Source organism: Hyperolius riggenbachi, chromosome 11 (genome assembly GCF_040937935.1).
Source record: "Hyperolius riggenbachi isolate aHypRig1 chromosome 11, aHypRig1.pri, whole genome shotgun sequence".
In the NCBI taxonomy this organism is placed as follows: Eukaryota; Metazoa; Chordata; class Amphibia; order Anura; family Hyperoliidae; genus Hyperolius; species Hyperolius riggenbachi.
In genome coordinates, this window is record NC_090656.1 from 135,754,847 (window position 1) to 135,777,668 (window position 22,822).

General features: G+C 42.0%; 1 protein-coding gene across 1 annotated transcript in view; it reads right to left on the reverse strand.

Annotated features, from left to right (window-relative positions):
* Positions 1 to 22,822, reverse strand: part of ATG2A (autophagy related 2A) — a 179,470-nt gene that overhangs the window by 133,927 nt on the left and 22,721 nt on the right. The window contains exons 2-5 of the mRNA XM_068259988.1: positions 13,175 to 13,337; positions 9,666 to 9,818; positions 9,429 to 9,531; positions 4,748 to 4,916 (exon numbers count right to left, since the gene is read on the reverse strand). Of these exons, the coding sequence (XP_068116089.1) occupies positions 4,748 to 4,916; positions 9,429 to 9,531; positions 9,666 to 9,818; positions 13,175 to 13,337 (588 nt within the window). The remainder of the gene's footprint in view (positions 1 to 4,747; positions 4,917 to 9,428; positions 9,532 to 9,665; positions 9,819 to 13,174; positions 13,338 to 22,822) is intronic.

Below are 22,822 nucleotides of genomic sequence, written 5' to 3' on the forward strand. Positions count from 1 at the left end.
ACAATTTAATCTCCGCCCACCGTGATTCGCATCATTGTCCCATGTCCATCTAATTGCTGCTCCTCCCTGAAGTGTCAGCACTTACGGCGAGTGCCAGGGAGAGAGCTGCATTATTAATTTTAACAGTTACAATTGGGCAAAGTGAGCGGCTCCTCGCATGCTCAGCAGTGGCCAGCATTCTCGGCTGCCGCCTGAGAAAATAAGTAATGAGCGTGGGTTAGTCCATTCTCCTGCTTGCAGGGGGGGCACAGCATTCTGGCATCTAGGAATCATAGAGCAGGGGTATACAATCAGGTTGGCTGGCAGCACTAGTGGGGGCATACTGCAGCAGATGCAGAGCAGAGGGGTCAATTGATACTCAGCTACAAGTCAGAAATTTAGGTCTGACGCGAGTATAAGTCGACCCCTCTACTTTACAAAAGTAGATCAGACCTAAATTTCTCGACTTATAGCCGAGTATATACGGTAGGTATTATTATTCATTTAGATATTATACGTTCCCAAAAGTACAGTTTTTTGCTTTGTGAGCTGACTTCGCATTTTATTCATAACTGGTTTTATTCATTATGTATCGAAGGCAGAAATGCTTTCAGTGTCTCTCTATGTCCAGCAGCTTCTCCACAGTCAGAGAATGTGTCACATTCCTCACTTGATACATTTAAAGGGAAGGTTCAAGCAAAATAAAAAAATGAGTTTCACTTACCTGGGGCTTCTACCAGCCCCACGCAGCCATCCTGTGCCCTCGTAGTCACTCACTGCTGCTCCAGTCCCCCGCTGGCAGCTTGCCGACCTTGGAGGTCGGCGGGACGCATTGCGTACATTTTTACGCATTCCCGCTAGTGCAGGAATATTAACACATACATTTTTACGCATTACTGGTTCAATGCGTACATTTTTACGCATTGAACCAGTAATGCGTAAAAATGTATGTGTTAATATTCCTGCACTAGCGGGAATGCTTAAAAATGTACGCAATGCGTCCCGCCGACCTCCGAGGTCGGCAAGCTGCCAGCGGGGGACTGGAGCAGCAGTGAGTGACTACGAGGGCACAGGATGGCTGCGTGGGGCTGGTAGAAGCCCCAGGTAAGTGAAACTCATTTTTTTGTTTTGCTTGGACATTCCCTTTAAGTAAACACAAGATAACATTATCTACAACTTTGGATGCTTCCACATTTCTCTTCACTGAACTTTCCAGCCCTGTGTGTAACCCCTTGAATGCTGTTTTAGTAAAAAAAAATGCTGGTTGTATATAATATGCTGTAAATAATTTTTTACAGCAAAGAAGAAATGCTGGGTTTCATTCTGCTTTAAGCAATCAAAACTTGACATGAATTTTTTTTGTTCATTTTAATTAAACCTAACAAATAAAAATAATGGTTTTTTTTACAGATATTTAAACAAAAGTTAGTTATAATTTATAAAAATTGCAGATCTCTCAGACTTTCAAAGAGGCCAAATTGTTGGTACTCGTATGGCAGGCGCTACTGTAACAGAAACTGCCTGAATGCTTGGCATTTAAAGAGGTACTGTCTCAAAAGTAATGACTGCCTTTAAAAGAGAAAGAAAATTGTCCTCAGCAAAAGCACAGTTGTAGCCAAAAATCGATTTTGTCTGAGAGAGAACGTCTGACTCTAAATTGAATAGTTAGAAAAGCTTGCAAGACCACGGCTCCTAAAATCACTGCAGAGCTGAATGAACACCTACAGAACTCAGTTTTCACACAAACTGTTCGTCGGGAGCTGCACAAATCTGGATTCCATGGAAGAACTGCAATTAGAAAATTTGCTCTCAAAGACAAATGTTTCATAGCATTTAGAGTGGTGTAGAAAACACCAGAATTGGTCCCTCGAGCAGTGGAAAAATGTGATTTTCTCTGACCTTATTTCCGACCTCCGGCCGAGTGTACGTTTGAAGACAGCCGAAAGAAGTATTTCATCCAGACTGCCTTCTCCCAACCGTAAAACATGGCGGGGGTTCTGTGATGATCTGGGGTGCTATTTCTTGGAAATCCACCGGGCCAATGATTTCCCTTCATGGAAGAATTAACAGCCGAGATTATTTAGGAATTTTGGGCGACCAAGTTCATCCTGTGGTTCAAGAACTGTTTCCGGAGGGGAATGCCATCTTTCAAGATGATGATAATACCCCAATCCATACAGCTAGAATTGTTAAAGAATGGCACAAAGAACATTCTAATGAAGTTGAGCATCTCATCTGGCCACCACAATCCCCAGACCTCAACATTATTGAGCATTTATGGTCGTCATTAGAGATTCAAGTAAGAAGTCGATTTCCACCACCATCGTCTCTAAAAGAACTGGAGGGTGTTTTAACTGAAGAATGGGCTAAAATTCCTTTGGAAACAATTCACAATTTGTATGAATCAATACCTCAGAGAATTGAGGCTGTAATTGCCGCAAAAGGTGGACCTACACCATATTAAAATATATTTTGTTGATTTTCAAGGTGTTTCCATTATTTTGTCCAACCCCTGTAATTTTTACATGCAAAGCTAGAACCTAACACCCATACAAACCATGTGAAGGATTTATTAATGGTGATAAGTGAAACATTATCTTAATATTCTTAACTTAATATTCTAATTGGCCCAAGTTACGATGCAAAAGTTGGATTTAGCAAATCTGAGTCTACACCAGCTTATCCACTAATTCACCAGCTAAATCCATTTAACCACCAGCTGTGTTAATTAGTTAAAGATTTCCTAAACCCAAATTCCACCTCCTGGGTAAGGGCTGGTTCAGACGGACGCTTGCAGAGCGTTTACAGCCAGCGTTCAGGGCTTGGTGTTAAACGCTCCCATTCAAGTGAATGGGAGCGTTTGTACCAAGCTTTCAAGCGCGTTTACACGAACGCGGCGTTTGGGTCCCGATTTTCCCTGGCGTTCAAGGAGCCCCTGGAAGCTACATGTAGCTTCCAGGGGAGGTTAACCGCGACGGCTAATGTCCCCCTAGGGGAAGAAAAAACGCGACCGCATCCAAACGCACACGAACGCTGCTGAACGTGACGCCAGCAAACGCAACGCCTCCAAACGTCCGTCTGAACCAGCCCTAATGCTTTGGCTTGTTAGAATTTTAATCAAGTTCTAACATCGAAATCTCTGCTAACCTAGGGCAAGAATTCAGCTTAGCTAATGAAAGCCTGTAGTTCAGGGGCCCTCAAACCTTTGTAAACAAAACGCCCGTTCACAATTCTTAAGACTATTGGAAGTGGCAGCCTGTGTGTGAAATAGCAAAGTCAAAAGCAATTACTGGTTAGGCTGTTGTGTGGGATTTGTGCCTTTGACCAGGGTTCGAATCCTGGCTCAAGGAGTCTTTGGGCAAGGCTCCCTAATGATCCTGGTTGCCCGTGGAGCGCGCCCTAAGTGGCTGCAACCCTGTAGAGCTTTGAGTCGGCCAGGAGAAAAGCATGATATAGATGTTCTGTGTCTTGTCTTGATAGCACTTTCATACACTAGTCCTATAATATTAAATTACATAAAACATCCCCCTTAATAAATAATCATTACACCTTCTAGTATGTGCATTCATCATGAACCCTATATAACAAGTCCGTATAGTGTACCATGACGAAAACAGAAAATAAGTGGTGTGTGTGTTATGCTAAAAACAAATTGTGGGTGGGACAACCAAATAATCGGAATACCTTAAAAATTATGTGGTTTAAGCTTTAGTGCAGCATACCTACTGTATCCATATAATATGCTCCTTACATTACTGGGCCACAAGCAAGCATCACTGTTCCTCATGCTACAGTGTTGCATTTCTTAAGGAAAGGAACGGGTGTTATTCAGCACACCAATCTATTATTAGCACACTCTTTATTGTGCTAAAGTCCACAACTAATCTCCAGTTAGAACCCAATGGTGGACAAGAATTCAACCAGTTAGCCACCATGTCCTCCCCTCCCCATGCGACTTTCAAAACCATAAATTTCACTCAAAGTTTGGGAATCCCCTAGATACGACCCCATTAGTAAAAGCATTCAGTGCTGCTGTAGTATATGCAGCCTTGCCACCAGTTAGCTGTAATGTGATTGTCGACAGGATACAGTAATTTTAAGCTTCCAAATAGTGCTTCTCTTTCTAACAAGCCACTCAAGTAGGGTTCAAGATAGCATACAAATAATGCAGCATGCCCAACCCTACCCAAACCTCCACTTTTTTAATATTTTAATCCACTATATAATGCACAGTACTAGATAGTCAGATGGCTAGAATTCTAATGGCCGATTCTAGAGTAATGAAAATCCTACTTATCACTACTGCCAGGTGTGATGTGGGCCAACCACTCACAAAGCCTGTAGTGTGTAACGGGCAACACGGGTTTTTTCTATAGTTCTTCTCCCTCTGTTCCTTCAGGACAGTTCATGTGGCTAATGTTGTTTGTTTTGAGTTGGTATTGTCTGTTTTTAGTAACTCAGAAATCATAATGTACTGTTTCAGTTGTGGGGATCCGCTCCCCTACATTCATATATTGCTGTGTTCGGGGGCAACAGCTATCTGTTTTATTTCTGAAAATTCAATAAGCTTTCTTTTTTTTACAACAACACACTGTCATTTTCACAAGATATGCAAACATTTTAAATATAGTACTTAGCAGGGTTCTTCATTAGAAAACAAATTGGGCGATGACAGGTTAGTTCCTAGAGCCTCAATCTCCTGCATTCTTGGCATGGAGAACAAGCCACTCCTATGAATTTACTATACATACTGTCACTACAGCAGTACCTCAGGAGCAGGCGTGGGTGAATATGTGTGTTCTCTATTCTTAAACTCCTCATAGTGGAGGGAGACACCACTAAGTTGTAAAATCTTCTGAATGAACGCTGGAGGCTGATGGATATCCACAGGAAAAGAAGGACCAGAGTCTCTAACAGCCTCATCACAATAATCTAGCCTAAGGGAAAAAAAAAACAAAGTTAGAGCCAGTGAATAAAGTTGCATGAATGCCACTCTTAAGATGCCAATACACTTATCAATTTTTCTGTTCAATTCCCTGAAGATTTGATCATTCTTCAGGTAATAGATTCCCCCTAAATGCTTGATCGATCCACATCTGGGTGATTTCGACCAAAAATCGAACAAATGTATCGATCAGACAGCGCAGAAGATCTGAGATGAACGGAGGCACGGTGGTAGCTCAATGGCACATAGCATTGTACTGCATTCAACTGTGTAATTTTAGCTTCAGATCAATCGATTTTCAATAGATTCCCTGCTGTAGGGTAGGAACCGATTCCTTTCAGAGAGCAATCTATTGTTTTGCCACATCGTGGTGCAATCTATAAATGTTAGCATTATCTTTTTTACAGGAGAATGGGTCATTGCATTACTGATATGTACATAAAAAAAGTTTGTAAAAACACTTCTGCCACCATGAAATACTGAAGAAAAAAAAGTAAAAGAAAAAGTGTCAATACGGTGACAGAATAGAATATAAAATACACCATGTCAAATGTATTGTGAAGCCCCTTAGATTAATTGAATCCAAGTGTTGCAATCACTTCCATGGGCACAGATTTATATACAAACACACTCCTAGGCATGCAGACTACTTCTAAAAGTATACGTGAAAGAACAGGTCAGCTCAGTAAATTCCAACATGAAACCATGACAGGATGATGCCTGTGGAATAAGTACATTTGGAAATGTCCTTGTTACTAAACATCACATGGGCATGTCACTAGTGTTATAATGAAGTAAAGGCAATTTAGAACAAGAGCAAATCAGCCATGAGGTGGTAGACCACCTATACCAACAGAGTGTGGTCAGTGCATACTGAAGAGCACAATTCACGGAAGTCACCAATTTTATGCTGGGTCATTTGCTACAGTTTGAGAAAGGCCTCCAAACTTCATATGACCTTCAGATTAGTTCAATAACAGCGCATGGAACTCTTTGTGGGATGGGTTGGCTGTATTTGTGCCTTACATAACCACGTGCAATGCAAAGCATCAGCATGCCACCACTGCACTAGAGTAACGAAAACAGGTTCTCTGGATTAACAAATTGTGTTTCCCTGGTTTTGGTGAATGCCAAAGAAATAGTACTTAGTTCAGTTGGATGATCCAGAGGCTTCCCAGATAGCCTTGGCACAACTGAGCCATTGCAGCGTCACAAGTGTGACTGGCTCCTGCTTATAAAATAAAATATAAAATAGTTCCTTGTCCGTTTAGCGACGAGCAGACAACGGACAAAAAAATGTCCATTCTCCGCTCAAGTGGGAATACAGCCTAACAAGTGGCTTCCCTCTACTGAGGTAAACTACCTTATATGTTCTATTTGCTCACAGGTACGCTTTAAATTTAAAGAACTCCCCATTAATCCACTTAAGTAAACAACAGTCTTTACCAGCAGAAACCTATAATTTTGTTTGTCAGCCCAGCACAGATTCTGTTCCTTCAAAGATCAGGCCAGAAATAACAAGAATTAAGATTTACATCTTAATTCTTGTTATTTCTCAGAAGGACGGTTTATAATTATCATTTAGTATTTTTATGGCACTGACATCTTCCGCTCGGCTTTACAGAATATATACTCTTGTCAGTAACTGGTCCCCAGAGGCGGCTCACAATTTAATCCCTACCATAGTCATCAAAGTCTAGGGGCATTTGAGGCAGAAGCCAATTAACGTATCTGTAGGTTTTTGGAATGTGGGAGAAAACCGGAGTGCCAGTAGGAAACCCATGCAGACACGAGGAGAACATTCAAACTCAGTGCAGATAGTTCCCTGGTTGGGATTCAGACTGGGGACCCATCACTTCAAGACGAGGGTGCTATCCACTATGCCACCGTGCTGCCCACACTGTGTTTACTGCCTCTAGGGATCATTTGGATTACAAATGGACTTTATCAGTGCCAGCCAGATAAATGTTGTGAGAAGCACAAATAGTGTTTATAACTTTTGAATTATGATGTAGTTACTAGGCAATGATAAAAGTCATTTCCTGTGTGGGAATGTACCGTATATATACTTGTTCACTTCATTGTATTTATTAACTGGACAAAGGGTGGGGATCACTCGAAACTGTTGACGCTTTATTTTCCTTTGCTCAATAAAGTAGAGCAGTGTGCAGCAACCCTTGGACTTTTGTTTTACACACAGTGACACACTGTACATACACACATGCTGTACACACACAGTTGATAAATTCACATACTCTGGCAGATTTTGTAAAAATCTTTCTAAGGAGATCTCCAGAACCTTTACTTTTTTCTACTGTAGTCAATGGTGGGTTGATTAGGCCTTGCATTTGGGATCATTGTCACGTTGGAAAGTCCAAGTGTGTCCCATGTGCAGCTTCCAGGCTGATGCAAATTATCTTCCAGTATTCTCTGATAATGTGCTGCATTTATATTATTATCCCCTCTGACCAAATTCCCTGTACCACTGTAGCTAACATACCACCAAAACATCAGATCCAGCTCTATGCTTCACAGTAGGGGTGGTGTACTATTCATCATAGGTCTTGTTGACTCCTCTACAAACATAGCATCTATGGTTGTGATCATAAAGTTCAATTTTGGTCTATTCACTCCAAATAACGTTTCTCCATAAGTTCTCATGTTTGTCTAGGTACTGTTTTGTATATTTAATGAGGCCATGTTGTGACATTGGTGCAATTATGTCCTCCTTCTAGCAACTCGACCATGCAGTCCATTTTTGTTCAAGTGACTCCTTACTGTGCATCTTGAAACAGAGGATCAGCAGGGTAGTCAGGCAATTTGCAATGTCTGAAAATAAATAAATATGGCAGCCTTCATACCCCTCTCACTTCAGGTGTCATTTTAAGTTATTTATGGTTTTTTTTTACATCTGGGACAATTCTCTTGGCAGCACTGGCTGAAATGTTTGTTGGTCTACCTGACGAACAAACCATCAACAAGCAGTTTTGCAGATTGGACTGTACTGTAACGGGCTGGTGGAGGATGGGTAAACCTTCCGTCGCTCAAGGTGGGTATCCATTTGGAGTACTTTTTTCTCACAGGTTCACTCTAATCATATTTTCAGTAACCCCCCCACCCCACCCTGTATATATGTAAACCTATACACACATAGTTCAAGAATAAACTGTATAATGACTTTTTGATGGACTGGCTTAAAACTCCCCAACAGAAAGGAACTCATACTAAACTATTTTTTTTCTGGGAAAGTTTCATGGACAAACTAACAAAAAAAAATAAATTACTGAATCATTTAGGTAAACGCAATGGTATCTGGAGAGAGAGATCCTGGATGAACCCAGCCCCCCCAAGAGGAAAACTTAAAGTGTGTCCTATCAGGTGGCTGGTTAAAGGTGGCCATACACTGGCCCGATTCTCGCCCGTTTCGACAGCAGATTCGATCCTGGGATCGAATCTGCTGCCAATCGTTCGCGATAAACGCCGCCGCCGATCCGATTTCCTCCCGAAATCGGATCGGTCCGTCGATCGCGCCGTGCAGGAAATTACCCTCGATCGCCCGCGGGTAAAGTGCGCGTCGCTAGCGGCGGCCGATCCGACGAAAAATACATTACCTGATGCGGGCTCCCAGGCGTCTTCTCCGCATCTTCTCAGCACTGCACCCGCTCCATCCCGGCGCTTCCTGGGTCACTGCAGTGACCCAGGAAGTTCAAATAGAGGGCGCTCTATTTGAACTTCCTGGTCACGGAGTGACACAGGAAGCACCGGGATGGAGCGAGTGCAGCGCTGAGAAGAAGAGGAGAAGACGCCCCGGAGCCCGCATCAGGTAATGTATGCGCGGGGGGGGGGGACAGGCGGCAGGAGCAGCTGAACAGATTGTGATCGGTTTCAGGCTAAAATCGATTCACAATCTGTTTGCAGTAAGGCAGCCATACGATCCCTCTCTGATCAGATTCGATCAGATAGGGATCTGTCAGCGGGTCGATCTGGTGGCACATCGACCAGTGTATGGCTGCCTTAAGTCTTTATTTTGTTTGTTATACTGTTCTTGTACAGGGTGGGTTTTGTTATAAGGTTTGTGATGATGCCTTTATGTTACTTGTTCTATAGTGATGATTGCCTTCCTCCATATGCTTTTGGGATTGTGAACTGTTGTATTATAATTGTTGTGTGTGTGTTTTTGTGTGTGCGTTGGATGTACAATGTTTCCACTCTGGTTTGCCTTCATTCCTAAAACATTGCTGTGGTTTGAATTTTAAGGGGGTCTAGCTTTGTTTTTGCAAATTAAAGTATTTTTTTAAATCTATTTATTTGCACTTCTAAGATACAGTACCCCATATCTTTGTTCACATAGACCAAGCATGGGTGCATTGGTATTATTATTAGTGCTGTGCTTTATAGACTTTATATTTGAAACAACAATAGACAGAAATAACCAAGTGACTTAAGAAGCTTAAAACAATATAAATAAGAATCTATGGATTCAGGCACTGGTGAAAAAGCTGACCTTTTGATGTGTATTTCAAGGGCTGTCCCTGTGTCAGACTCCACTGGTGTATTCTCGATCCTGATAATAGTATTTAGAAAGGTCACCTTAATCCTCCGTAGAACTGAAAAAGATTGAAGACGGCGTTACAGGGCTCACGCTGAAACTCTGTACGTAGCTTTCTCATTTAGAAGGAAAGAGAAGAAAGATAGACCAAATACTAACATGAGAAATAATACAGAGGCATCACATGTCTACCTGTCTCTATGGTTTGTGCAAACATCTCCAGGCCTTCAATAGGCTGTGTTGTCTCAGACGGCTCCTCTGCTTGTTCCTTTAGACATTCCTGGGCCAGCTGCATACTGGTGGTCATACATGAGGACCAGCTGTGAGACTCGGCCCCGGCAGGAGCTGAAGAAATGGAAGCATAATAAGAAATCATTTTTTAAACATGAAGTCATATCTTATAAACACAGTTTCTACTAAGGGCCCAATCACACTAGAACGCTTTCTGAGCGTTTTGTGATTGATTAGCAGTTTTTTCTAAAATCGCTCCCATTCACTTTCATTAAAATCGCAGTAAAAAAAAGCAGTTTATCACATACATCCCCAAAAAAGCATATACTATCAGAATGTTTCATAAATTAGATGTTATATTTGAAGTTTGGAATCTTAACTAAATCTATTAAAAAACTCAGAGCAGCACATCTGATCGATGTAGTGATAAAATGTTGCCATGACATGTACATTCTTTATCAAATCAAAGCAGGAAGCAGGGTGTGTGACTGACATTCTCAAAGGTTTGTACTGCATAGGGCAGTGCTAGGGTGTTTGGTCAATGTTCAACCAGATTGCTTTAAAAATCTGATTAATATCAAAGGGTGTTAAGTAGTAAATTCCCCCATTGTTTTTCAATCAGGGAAATACCAATCGTACCCATCATTGGGTATTCATCTTACAGTATATGCCTAGTACACACCATACAATTTTCTGTTAGATTTTCTGTAATTAGATTATTTTCTGTAAAGTATAGAGACTAGTCATTATCTCTAGTGCATTGTCTCCTGGTTATCTCCTGCTAAGTAGAACAATGCCTAATTGCTAGGCAGATAGATGGTTAGCAGGCACACAGTCTTTCTGCTTGGCAACCTAGCTGCAGTCTCTAGTGATCTAAACACATACACAATGTTCAGAGACAATATAATTATTTGCCTAGGCTATAGGTTGCTTGAGCCAGTTGTAGAGAAGTGTTTTTTCTTAATTCATGGCAAGAAACAGGTTTTTTTTTAATCAAAATAATGCAACATAGTGCTGACATGCTTTTTGTAATTCCGCTAAAGAGAATCTAAAGTTGTACAGTTGGAAACATGCTTGAGTTTTGGATAGCAATGACATGAGTTTTTACGTCTTTCTGTATCCTATCCATGTGCTTTTGCTTATTTTCTGTTCCTCTGACTTTTTGGTTTTAATATGAACCAAAGTGATTGAAGGATAAAGAAATACCACACAGCAATAAACAGTGGCAGTTCAAACACATTTGCAGCTTACAAAAACTGTTTCAATTTGTTGCTGTCTCTGTCCCCACAGTGCATACACCTCCCATATGGGCAAGAAGGCAAATTCTGCAAGGAGAACACACACACAACAAGAAAAATACCCCCTTCTCATACAATCCAAAATTAAAACTAAAACAAATATGAAGAGAATACAAAAATAAAAATGTTTGTATCAAATGCCAGCATTTTGATAAAGTACAGCATTCTGTTCAGCAACATGAACGATATCCATCTTGTCTTCTTCAGTGCCCTTTGCTTTATGGCAACAGATTTCTAACAAATCTCAGTTGTTGCTAATGTTGTCCAGTAGTACAACTTGGAACTTCATAAACCTATACTGTAGCTGCTACAAAGCAGAAGTGCTCCAAGCACTATTGTTGTGGCATAGATGGTAGTAACTTCATTGGATAACATTTGGAACTTCATAAACCTATACTGTAGCTGCTACAAAGCAGAAGTGCTCCAAGCACTATTGTTGTGGCATAGATGGTAGTAACTTCATTGGATAACATTAGAAGTAACTATTCTAGAGATATGCTGGAGATGCCTTGTTGCTACAAGAGCTTTTTTGTTTGTTTTACATTGCCCATATACTATCAGACATTCCTAGGGATATTCAATCACTGTAATTGAATATGACAAAAATTGTTGCCTCAACATGCTGTCCGAATGTAATTTTGATTGAGTTTCAGCAGAAATGGCCCAACATTACTGATCGGACAGAACATTTTTTTTTGCTGGTGGATCGGGGGCACAAAACACACACATACTATATGACCCAGGTGTAACTGGCAAACCACCTAATAGACATTTTTTAAATATTTTTTTTTCCTGCCTTTTATGCCTTACTTACCTCTTCTGAACACTCACTACTACTCAGAACCTCTGCTTTGTTTTTACATGAATAACCTATTTTGCTCTGCACACTGGGACATTTTGAACTGTATTGCTACTATACAATATGTATACTGTTTAATGGCATATTGTTGACCTTACTTTATGTAAATATTATGGTCAATATGCTGTTATTTGCATCATATCAATATATGCATTTATTTAGCACTAGCAGACCCAAGCCCATTTAAAAACGGGCTCTAGATCTGTGTTTCTTGGCGCCGCATGTTACTGCGCACGCACCCGCCACGCATGTGCGCATACCCGTCCACTCGCTCACGCCCACCCGGCGTCCTGGCCACGTCCTCCTGTCTCTGTGCGGCTGGGTCCGTGCTGCGCACATGCACAGTAGCAAAAAGCACGGACCTAGCTACACAGGGACAGCGTGACGCAGGGACACATTGGTTTTATTATAGAGGATACGTCGGTGCAGACTGGCTGCAAGTGCTCTCCCCTCGCACACCCGTGGCCAGGAACACCTGGGCAGTAGTACTGTGCAGCAATGGTAGCGCAATGGGGTGTGCACGCATGGCCAGGCCACGCATGCGCAGTACGCTCTGACTTGTGAAATTACCTGGCTGCCTAGCGGCAGATCCAGGCACTGGGTTGAGGACGGCAAGGGGCCGATCAGCATGAAGGGGGCTGGAGGAAGCCCCAGGAATGTAAAAAAAACTTTTTTTTTCCACTCGTCTGAAGTTCCCTTTAAAGCCCAATTTTAGTATTTTTATTTAAGGTTTTAAACAAGGCGGAAATAGATAAAAAAATGTTTTGGGGGTTTTTACTGCTAGCTGGTTTTACTTTTTTTTTTGTCCCTAAGACGTCTGTAAGGCTGGGGTCACACTTGCTTAAAATTATGAGCGTTGCGGAAAACACCTGCAAAATGCACATAAAGCTTCCCAATGCACAATCGTAATGCACTGGGAGCAATGTGTGATTTTCTGCAGCACGTGGAAAAAAAAGCATTGCCGACAGTCAGCTGTTCTCAGCTAGGTGCCAGCCAAGGATGCAGATTCGTTTGTGGGAAAGCGCTGCTGTTTTTCCACGGCCTCAAGTGTGACCCTTCCCTCAAGCTTGTGGGTAGACATAGCATCTATGTCTGTCAAAAAAAAAAACCTGTATAACAAAGCCTCTACTGTAAATCTGAGGAAATCATCAATGATAAGGCTAACCTTATTAATATCTATTACAGTATCTTTATTCTGTCTGGAGTGTTACTTAAAAAAAATATTGCATAGTACTCAAAACCATATTTTTGAATGATGTTAACCTATCTTTTTAAAGTGAAGATATCAGCGTTTAAGCTCGGCTGCCTCTTACCTGCTCTGTATTTGGGTCGACATGTAACTTGAAGTTCAGACACTTCCAGAGTGCAGTTCTCAGTGACAAGGGCTGACCACGGGATGGTAACAGAGATGCTGCCGATGAAGCCATCAATAATCTCAAGCGGTGCCCCTGCTGAGTCCAGGAGGTCATTCACTGACTGAGGTAATGGAGAAAACAGAGCGTAGTGAATAACGAGAACAGGAGAAGTGGCAGAAATGATTAATAGTACATGGAAGATAGCAGAGGAGAGATACAACCAGGCAAGAGCAGAACGGCAGAAACATGAAAAACTCATACCTGAGAGCAAAACATCATATAAAGACAAAGCTATATCTAGACAGGTGATTGAAGGCAAGCTCTAAAATGATATACTTTTTTTATACGGCTGCTGCTACCTTGAATCACAAGGTGGCCTATTTCTCTCAGGACTGCAGAGACAATATATCCTCACCAGAATTCCCAGTAATACCCAACTGCCTCAGCCCTGAACAAATCATTACAATACAAAAGAACCATATGAGTGGGCAATGCATTGCTATAAAACTACAGGTGCTGGAAAAGACAAAAACTAATCTTTCCACCACAGCCTCAAAGTAATAGAAAACTGGAAGGTGAATAGAGCAAACTTGTTATGAAGGGAATGTGGAAGCGAAAAACTTTATTCTCTTATACAGTAACTGCCAACCATCTGGCTGCCATGCTGATCTTTTGTCTCCAGTATTACATGGGTTACATAGGATAGGTGTATGATAATGGAGGTGCGTGAACAAGTAGGAGACACTAGGAGGAGGACCTTGCCAAGGTTTCAAATCTAGAAGGAGATGTACACAAAAATGTAGGGGACCAGAGCTCAGCTGCGGGTTTAAAGCACCAGTGGGAAGGGGAAAAATATTTCAGACAAAAAAATAAAAATAAAGTATATCGGCTGAGGCGGCTGATTAGGGCTTTCTGTACCAAGAATCTAGGATGTGCACAAAGCATTGCTGAGAAATTCAAGACTGCAAGATTGCCTCAGCTGAGAACATGGTCTTCCTCCTTACTCCTCCTTCTGGCAGTGCTCTGTTAAGTGCCACATCCCCCACAGCTCCCCAATAGTACAGCACTCGGACCAAAACTGTCCCCCAAGAAGTCCTGATCCCTGCAGGCGACATTCTTCATGCCTGTGTATGCACCTTTAGAGGCAATTTACCTGAGAATAGATATCTCAGCAGCCTCATTCCTATCATGACAGGTTTCTTTTAATCGAATGGTGCCACCCAGAAATGAAATATTAATTTTGGCTGAAGTTCACCTTTATAGTGTATATATAATTAGAAATACATAAACAATGTAAGCTGAATGGTGTGTGACAAATGTATAGTTTTACTTCCAGTCACCACAGAGCTATGCAGTCATGCTACTACACCTATAACGTGGGGAATTTAAGAAGTGACGAGTCTTCTTGATGAGGATCTGCATATTAAACCAGTTTTACAGCACACTCTTAAGCAAAGTCATCTGCCATGGTGATCAATCTGTGAAAACAACACACTTCCTTACATATAGCTTGCTGCTTGACCTAGCTCTGCAGATACTGAATCAGATCTAGATCCACCCATTAAACCACATCTTTATAGTGTACCTTTCTGACAGCTTAGCACCACATATTTTCGGTGCGAACAGTCACTGTTTCCTTGCAGCATACCCTCAGCATTTGCCAAAAATCATTAACCTAGCTCAATTCCCTCTGTTGCTTATAATACAAAAAAAAAAACAAAAAAAACCTTAACATTCACCCAAAACCTAACATAACATAACCACTCATGCTCAAATTACTATGTTACCCCCTAATCTACACACCTACCCCCAAAAGAGTTAATTACTATTTCACCTATCCCAAAAATTAAGCTAGTGCAAATTACTATACTCCCACGCTCCCAGAAACCTACCACAACCCTCTCCTGGGGTGTAAATTACCATTTTTTCATATGCAAGTGTGGAGCAATTTGTTCATTTAGAACTTTGGTGTCTGAGTAGTGCTTTAGGGATCCAGCACTGTATTGGAGCAAGTACATCTGACGGGTGAAGCAGTAGATCCACTGGGTGGCTTGTATGATCCTGCCCTAGGGGCCCTTTTCCACTTACTGTGATCAGTTACAAAAAGCAGATTGCGGATGTTTTTTTCTGATCGCAACACCATCATGATTTACTTGTCAATTGTGGTGCTCATTTTACATTAGCACGTTTACATTTTTCCCAAATTGTAATCCTCAGCTTGCACTATTTGTGATGCGATCCCACTCTGTTCCCAACGGTTTACAATGCAATCACGGTGAATGGAAAATGTAGGTTGCACTATCGTATCACAGCGTGATTTTGCATGCGATCACGCTTCCTAGTGGAAAAGCATCCTTATGCTTCTTGACATGAGAATTTTCGGTGCAGCACTAGGAGATTCATTCATTCATTTATTTATTTTGTATTTATATTTACTTGAAAGGAATGTTCCTGATGAGAAAAAGACCAGCCGCCAATGAGATCACGGCAATAGAGCAATTTCAAACATTTAAGCTGGCCATACACTGGCCCGATTTGCCGCCGTTTCGACAGCAAATTCGATCACTGGGATCGAATCTGCTGCCAATCGTTCGCGCTACACGCCGAATTTCGATCCATTTCATCCGATCCCGACAATCACTCCGTGCGGAAAATTACCGTCGATCGCCCGCGGGTAGAGAGCGCGTGCCCGACGACCGACGCAATAGAGCTGCAATACATTACCTGCTCCGCCGGCGCGACTGCCCCCGGTCACCGCTGCTCCATCTCCGCTCTGGTCTCCGGCATGCTTCAGTTCCTCCTGCCCGGCAGGAAGTTCAAACAGTAGAGGGCGCTCTACTGTTTAAACTTCCTGCCGGGCAGGAAGAAGTAAAGCATGCCGGACCTGGGGACCGGAGCGGAGACGGAGCAGCCGTGACCCGGGGCAGTCATGCCGGCGGGGCAGGTAATGAATGCGGGCATGCGGGCGGGGGTGAGCGGCGGCGGCAGCACCACCACCACAACAGATTGTGAACGGTTTCAGGCTGAAATCGGTTCACAATCTGTTTGCAGCAAAGGCAGCCATACGATCCCTCTCTGATCAGATTCGATCAGAGAGGGATCTATCTGTTGGTCGAATCTGATGGCAAATCGACCAGTGTATGGCTACCTTTACTCCACCAGGTACAGCTCTTAGGTGTGTAAACACACACACTATCATTGTGGCTTGTCAGGACCGATCTCAACACAGCAGGGAATTAGTATATATATATATATATATATATATATATATATATATATATATATATATATATATATATATATATATATATATATATATATATATATATATATATATATATATATATATATATATATATATATATATATATATATATATATATATATATATATATATATATATATATATATATATATATATATCTTGATTTATACATACATGATATATTATCATACATGTTTACAATTTTAACCCCTTACACCCCTACACTATAGTTACCAAAATAAAATACTTGTAAAAACAAAAAACAAAAAAAAACAAAAACAAAAAAAACACCATTTGAAAAAATAAAATAAAAAAAGTACATACATAGTTACCTTAATAGTATGCAGCGCTCATAATGGGACGCGCACTGTTGCTGTTGACCCATGCCCATGTTAGAAAATTAAATTACAGCAGAACAGGGGACCTGGAGTGCCCGATATGACGGCGAGGGACATCCTGAGTAGGTGAGTAATGCAGTTATGTTCTTTTTCTGACAGGTCATTTATATGACTTCAGGAGTACTTTAAGGGGAAAAAACCTGTGGTTGGAAAGTGGTTAAAGGGAACCTGAAGTGAGAAGAATCTGGAGGTTGCCATATTTATTTCCTTTTAAACAATACCAGTTGCCTGGCAGTCCTGTGGATCTATTTGGCTGCAGTATTGTTTAAATCACACCAGAAACAAGCATTCAGCTAATCTTGTCAGATATGACAATAATGTCAGAAACACCTGATCTGCTGCATCGGGACTAGGAGTGTTGGGGAGGCGCCCAATATATGTGGGAGGGTGGATAGGGCATATAATGCATAGATAATATAAAAAGAGGTATCTTACCTCAAATGAAGACTCACATAGACAGAAAAAAAGGAGTCTTTATTCTATCAAATGGTTATACTGTAGACCATGGGCGCAACAGGTTTTATTAAGGCGCCCATGCACCACACGGCTTAGAGATAAGGTTATCTGTTTGTATAGACCTGAGGAAGCGGGCTGGGACCCGTGAAACACGTTGTCTACAGTATAACCGTTTGATATAATACTCCTTTTTTCTATCTAACGGTTGTCTTAATTTGAGGTAAGATACCTCTTTTCATATTATCTATGCATTATCTATCCACATATATTGGGAACCTCCCCAACATGCCTAGTCCCGTTGTTACCTACACCTCTATGTGAAGTCTTCATCCCTCACCACTTGTTGACTTTTCCTACAAGTGCTAAAAGATCAGAGGAGGAGAGTGACCGCCCAGTTCCCACAGGATCCGGGATACCAAGCGGGAACGGCTTTATTTCCGCAGGCACATACGGTGGTTGCAGGAATGCAACCCTTCTTTGTGAGTATTTACTGCTCACAATATTCTGTAAAAACTCGGTATACAGAGGCGCCATAGTAGAGTAAAACGTTTTAAAAACCGTTTAAAAGCAGAGGGGGATGTTAGGGTGGACTTACCTCCCTCTTACAAAAAAGAAAACTCACTCGAGTCTCGATAAAACAGAATCGACATAATTTATTCAACTCCACAAATGCAACGCGTTTCGTGGGCGTGACCCTGCTTCCTCAGGCAAAAATGGGAGCACAACTCAGTGGGTCAAGTAATAGGTTTGAGCGCCTCTGTGTCACATTTGTGGAGTTGAATTTTTATCGAGACTCGAGTGAGTTTTCTTTTTTTTGTAAGAGGAAGGTAAGTCCACCCTAACATCCCCCTCTGCTTTTAAGCGTTTTTTAAAACGTTTTACTCTACTCTGGCGCCTCTGTATACCGAGTTTTTGCTGATCTAGTCCACCCTGGGTGGAGGGATACATCCCCATCTACTATCTACAGAGAGCGACTTCTTAAAGAGACACTGAAGCGAAAAAAAAAAAATATAATATAATGAATTGGTTGTGTACTATGAATAATTACTAGAAGATTAGCAGCAAAAAAAATATTCTCATATTTTTATTTTCAGGTATATGGTGTTTTTTCTAACATTGCATCATTCTCTAATATCTGCAGATTACACAATACTCAGCATTCAAAGTGATTCTTTCAGAGCAGTCTGTGAACTAATGACCTCTCCTCTGGCAGAGAAAAAGTAAACAGTTGAGATAATAAAAGTCAGAAGACAGCTCTCTCCAAGGCTTTTGAAAGTCATAGAAATGAATAGCTTTTTTGCATGAGATAACAATTGGAGTTTCTTAACTCTTCCTGTACTAGAAACAATTAGACTGATGTATCTGATCTTAATGTTTTATTTCTTAGCTGTACTACACATACAAATCATAATATCATAATTTTTTTTTTCGCTTCAGTGTCTCTTTAACCTGAGTGGGGTCAGGTTCTAATGCTCCCCACATGCATTTAAAGTGGTTGCCTATGGGTAACCCCTGTTTGTGAGTATATACACATAAAATTGTATTGAACTCCTCATTTTACCTGACAATACTGCACCACATTGGGCTCTCGATTCTCTTCTTGTTTTTAAGCTCACAACATTCTTTGTTTATATTGGACCGAACGATACTGCACAATTGGGCTCCTGGTCTCCCCTTACTCTACAGGCCAAGGGATCTCCACTCCCTTTGTGAAGGGACTCCCCGTCACCTGACTCACCACATGATCTGCTGTATGCTTGTTCAGGGTCTATGGCTAAAAGTATTAGAGGCAGAGGATGAGCAGGATAGCCAGGAAATTAGTATTACCTAAAAGGAAATAAATATGGCAGCCTCTGTATCCCTCGCACTACAGTTGTCCTTTAATACACCAATATAAATAGGTTTTGCCCCTGATGTAGTGTATACATGGGATCTGACAATGTCAGAAACACCAGATCTGCTGCATACTTGTTCAGGGTCTATGGCTAAAAGTATTAGAGGCAGAGGATCAGCAGGACAGCCCAGCAACTGGTATTGTTTAAAAGGGAATAAATATGGCTGCCTCCATGTTCCTCTCACTTCAGTTGTCCTTTAAAAGAAAAAGAGTATGCTTTCAGTTAATAAGCCTTCTTCAGACTCAGTTCCTGTAAGTCAAACAGAGATTTGAGATTATTCAGGTTTGAGAGAGCATATGAGGCCTCCCACAATGCATCACTGCTGAAAATCGCCCCGTTGTTGTCCCCAACAGTTGCCTCCTCTCTCCTTGATAAAGCGGGGTGACGCTCGCGGAACTAGTGGGACCTTGTCCTCTGAGGGGATTCCTTGTTCTCTGTTGTGCTGCTGAGATTGACCTTGCCTTTGCCTCAATCTTCTACCAGGCATCCTATCCCTATTAATACTGTATATCTGGATAGCAATTGTGCACTTTATTTTCATATATGTAATATGTATTCATGTGTTTATTCTTTAAGATTTTATTGCACAGGTGTTGTTTATTGGTCTTGCATCACACTATGTTGTATACTGAACCCGGGTTCTCCCCCTGTTGGGCTCAATATTGAGCCTACTGTGGGGTATTATATCTGACAGCAGCATTATGTCATTATACAATATATTGCATTTAGAGTTTCACTTACCTGGGGTTTCTACCAGCTCCCTGCAGACTTCCTGTGCCCGCGCCATCCTGTAACGATCCTCGAGTCCCCCGTCGCAGCTTAGTTTTGGTTTACACCGACTGGCCAGTCGATGGTCACTGCACCTGCACGACCTTGGTCGCACATGTCCTCGCATCGCCAGAAGGTGCAATATGAGATTTCCGAGTACTGGGCCTGTGCAGAACTCTCCCGGCGATGAGAGGATGTACGTGGCCAGGGCCTCACCGATGCTTTGGACGACTGGCCAGTCAGTAAAACTTAAACTAAGCAGCGGCTGGGGACAAGAGGATCATTCCAGGATGGTGCAGGCACAGGCTGTCTGCAGTGGGCTGGTAGAAGCCCCAGGCAAGTTAAACTTTTTTTTATGTATTTTGATTTGGGTCCACGTAAATATTAAACTATTTCTACCTGCTTGACAGCTATAAACATTTTTGTGTCCCCATATTCCTTTGCCATGGACGTCTAAAAGGCATTTAGTACAAAGTTTTGTCTCAGTGGCAATTTTCTTCAACAAGTGTGGAACTCACTTCCACACTTATAGTATTTCCATGCTATGGCGTTTCTATGATGGAGGGCGCCAGCCATGAGATACACAGCTCACCCAAATGGCAAAGAAAATTTCTTATTCATTTTCGTCTCTATGCCTGCGCTGACATTTTATTTTCAGAACGTAATACAAGCGATAAACCTAACCTCAGCGTAATAAACTATCCATTATTTATTTTTGGCAATTGTAAAATGCAAAAGAAAAATACTTTTGAAGAATAAAACCTGATTTTAATCACAATTCATTTTCACTAGTACTTGTTTTTTTTTTAAACAGAAATGAACAGACGCTCATGCACAATTCCATGCTAGTGAATATGCACCTACACGGATTGCAGTGCATTGCCATGATCTTCATTGCCCAGTTTATTTAAAAAACTGACTACTGTTCACCTTCATCGTTGTTGAGTTCATTTCAGGGTCTAGTTGCACACGCTCCTCACCCTATGCCAACAAAACCTGCATGCAATATCAGCGTCTTCTAAATAAGAATTAGAGGGCTTCTTTTTTCTAGATGTAACAACCTGTATTTCATAAACAAATCTTCCCTATAAAAGACACCTGCTAGTGATCTTTACATACTGCACAGCAATAATTCTTCAAATGCAGTTACTGTAACAGAGTTTCCAGGGGAACCTGAGGGATCTGCAGTCCACAAGGAAGCCTGTCGGCAGCACATTCTGTCCCCTGAATTGTGGATTTGGAGTGACAGCTGGGGATTTCCTGGAGCTCACTCAAGCGGCCTTTCAGAAGTATGACATACATTTCTTGGAAATACTCAGGACAGCGCAGATTACTATGCCCACTTCTATGACAAATATTTACATTTCTCCTTAACAAACCCATGTGATAAAATAAGTTTGTTGATGAAGCTCATGCAGAAGCATGCATTTAATTAATTAGTTAATGTAAATAACAATATTTCCAAGATAGATGTAAAATGACCTTATAACAAAATCATCAAAGGCATAAATAAATGATTACACATTTAGTTCTATAGTAGTTGCATAGCATGCTAGGGCTTTAGTAACACGGACTCAGATCAACAGGACATTCAACAAAAGTTTACATTTTTATATAGATCCACAGTTAAAGTAAATGTGAAGCGAGTTAAAACCAAAAAGGCAGATACTTACCTATGGACAGGGAAGGCCCTGGATCCTATAGAGCTTTTCCAGTCCCCACTTGTTCTCCTCGTTCCAGCTCTGTCTCCGCATTTAAATTTGATGCCTTGGGAGGCTTCGGAAACACTCCCGTCACCGAGAACTTCTGAAGACGGGTGGTTCTGTGCTGAGTGCACGCTATCACGCATGCGCAGTAGGCCTGAACTATTTTAGGAAAAAAATTGAATTAAGCGATTCTGTCCAAAATTGCGATTTTGATTCGATTCACGATTTCCTTCACATCAAGGTTTGTTCCCCCTCTGTCCCCATCTCTTTTTGCACCCTCTGTGTTTCTGTGTGCCCTCTTTATCTGTGTCCCTCTCTGTGCCCCCCCCCTTTGTCTGTGTCCCCTCTGAGTCTCTTTGTGCCCCTAGTGTCTCTCTCTGTGCTCCCTCTGTGTCTCTAGCTGTGCCCCCCCCCGTGTCTCTCTCTGTGCCCCTTTGTCTCTCTCTGTGCGCCCCCCCCCCCCCTCTGTGTGTCTCTGTGCCCCTTTTTTCTCTGTGTCCCCTGTGTCTCTTTGTGCCCCTAGTGTCTCTCTCTGTGCTCCCTCTGTGTCCCCCCCTGTGTCTCTCTCTGTGCCCCTTTGTCTCTCTATGTGCGCCCCCCCCCCCCCCCCCCTGTGTGTCTCTGTGCCACTTTTTTCTCTCCGAGTCCCCTCTGTGTCTCTTTGTGCCCCTTGTGTCTCTCTCTGTGCCCCCTCTGTGTCTCTCTCTGTGCCCCCTCTGTCCCCCGAGCTGCAGCAGTGCTGGACAAACCTTCCAGCACGAGTCCATCGATGCGCATCTATCCACTTCTCCTCCTGCAGGCTCTAATGCATAGCATACTTCCTGTATGTCATGTGACATACAGGAACTAGGAAGAATGCCGTGCACAAGAGCCGGCAGACAGCCAGAGAGGACAGACAACGTTGGACGCATGCAGAAGGTATGTCCAACACTGCCGATGCTGCGAGCCACATGCGCCGGGACTTGAGGGAAGTTTGAAGCCGCTTCTTCAAACGTCCCCATGCAGAAATGACGTCATTGTGGAAATCGCCACTTTGACGATTCCGAAATGGGTTTAAATTTGATTTATCGTTCAAGCCTAATGCGCAGTACAGGGTCGTCTGTCATCGGAAGCTCTTG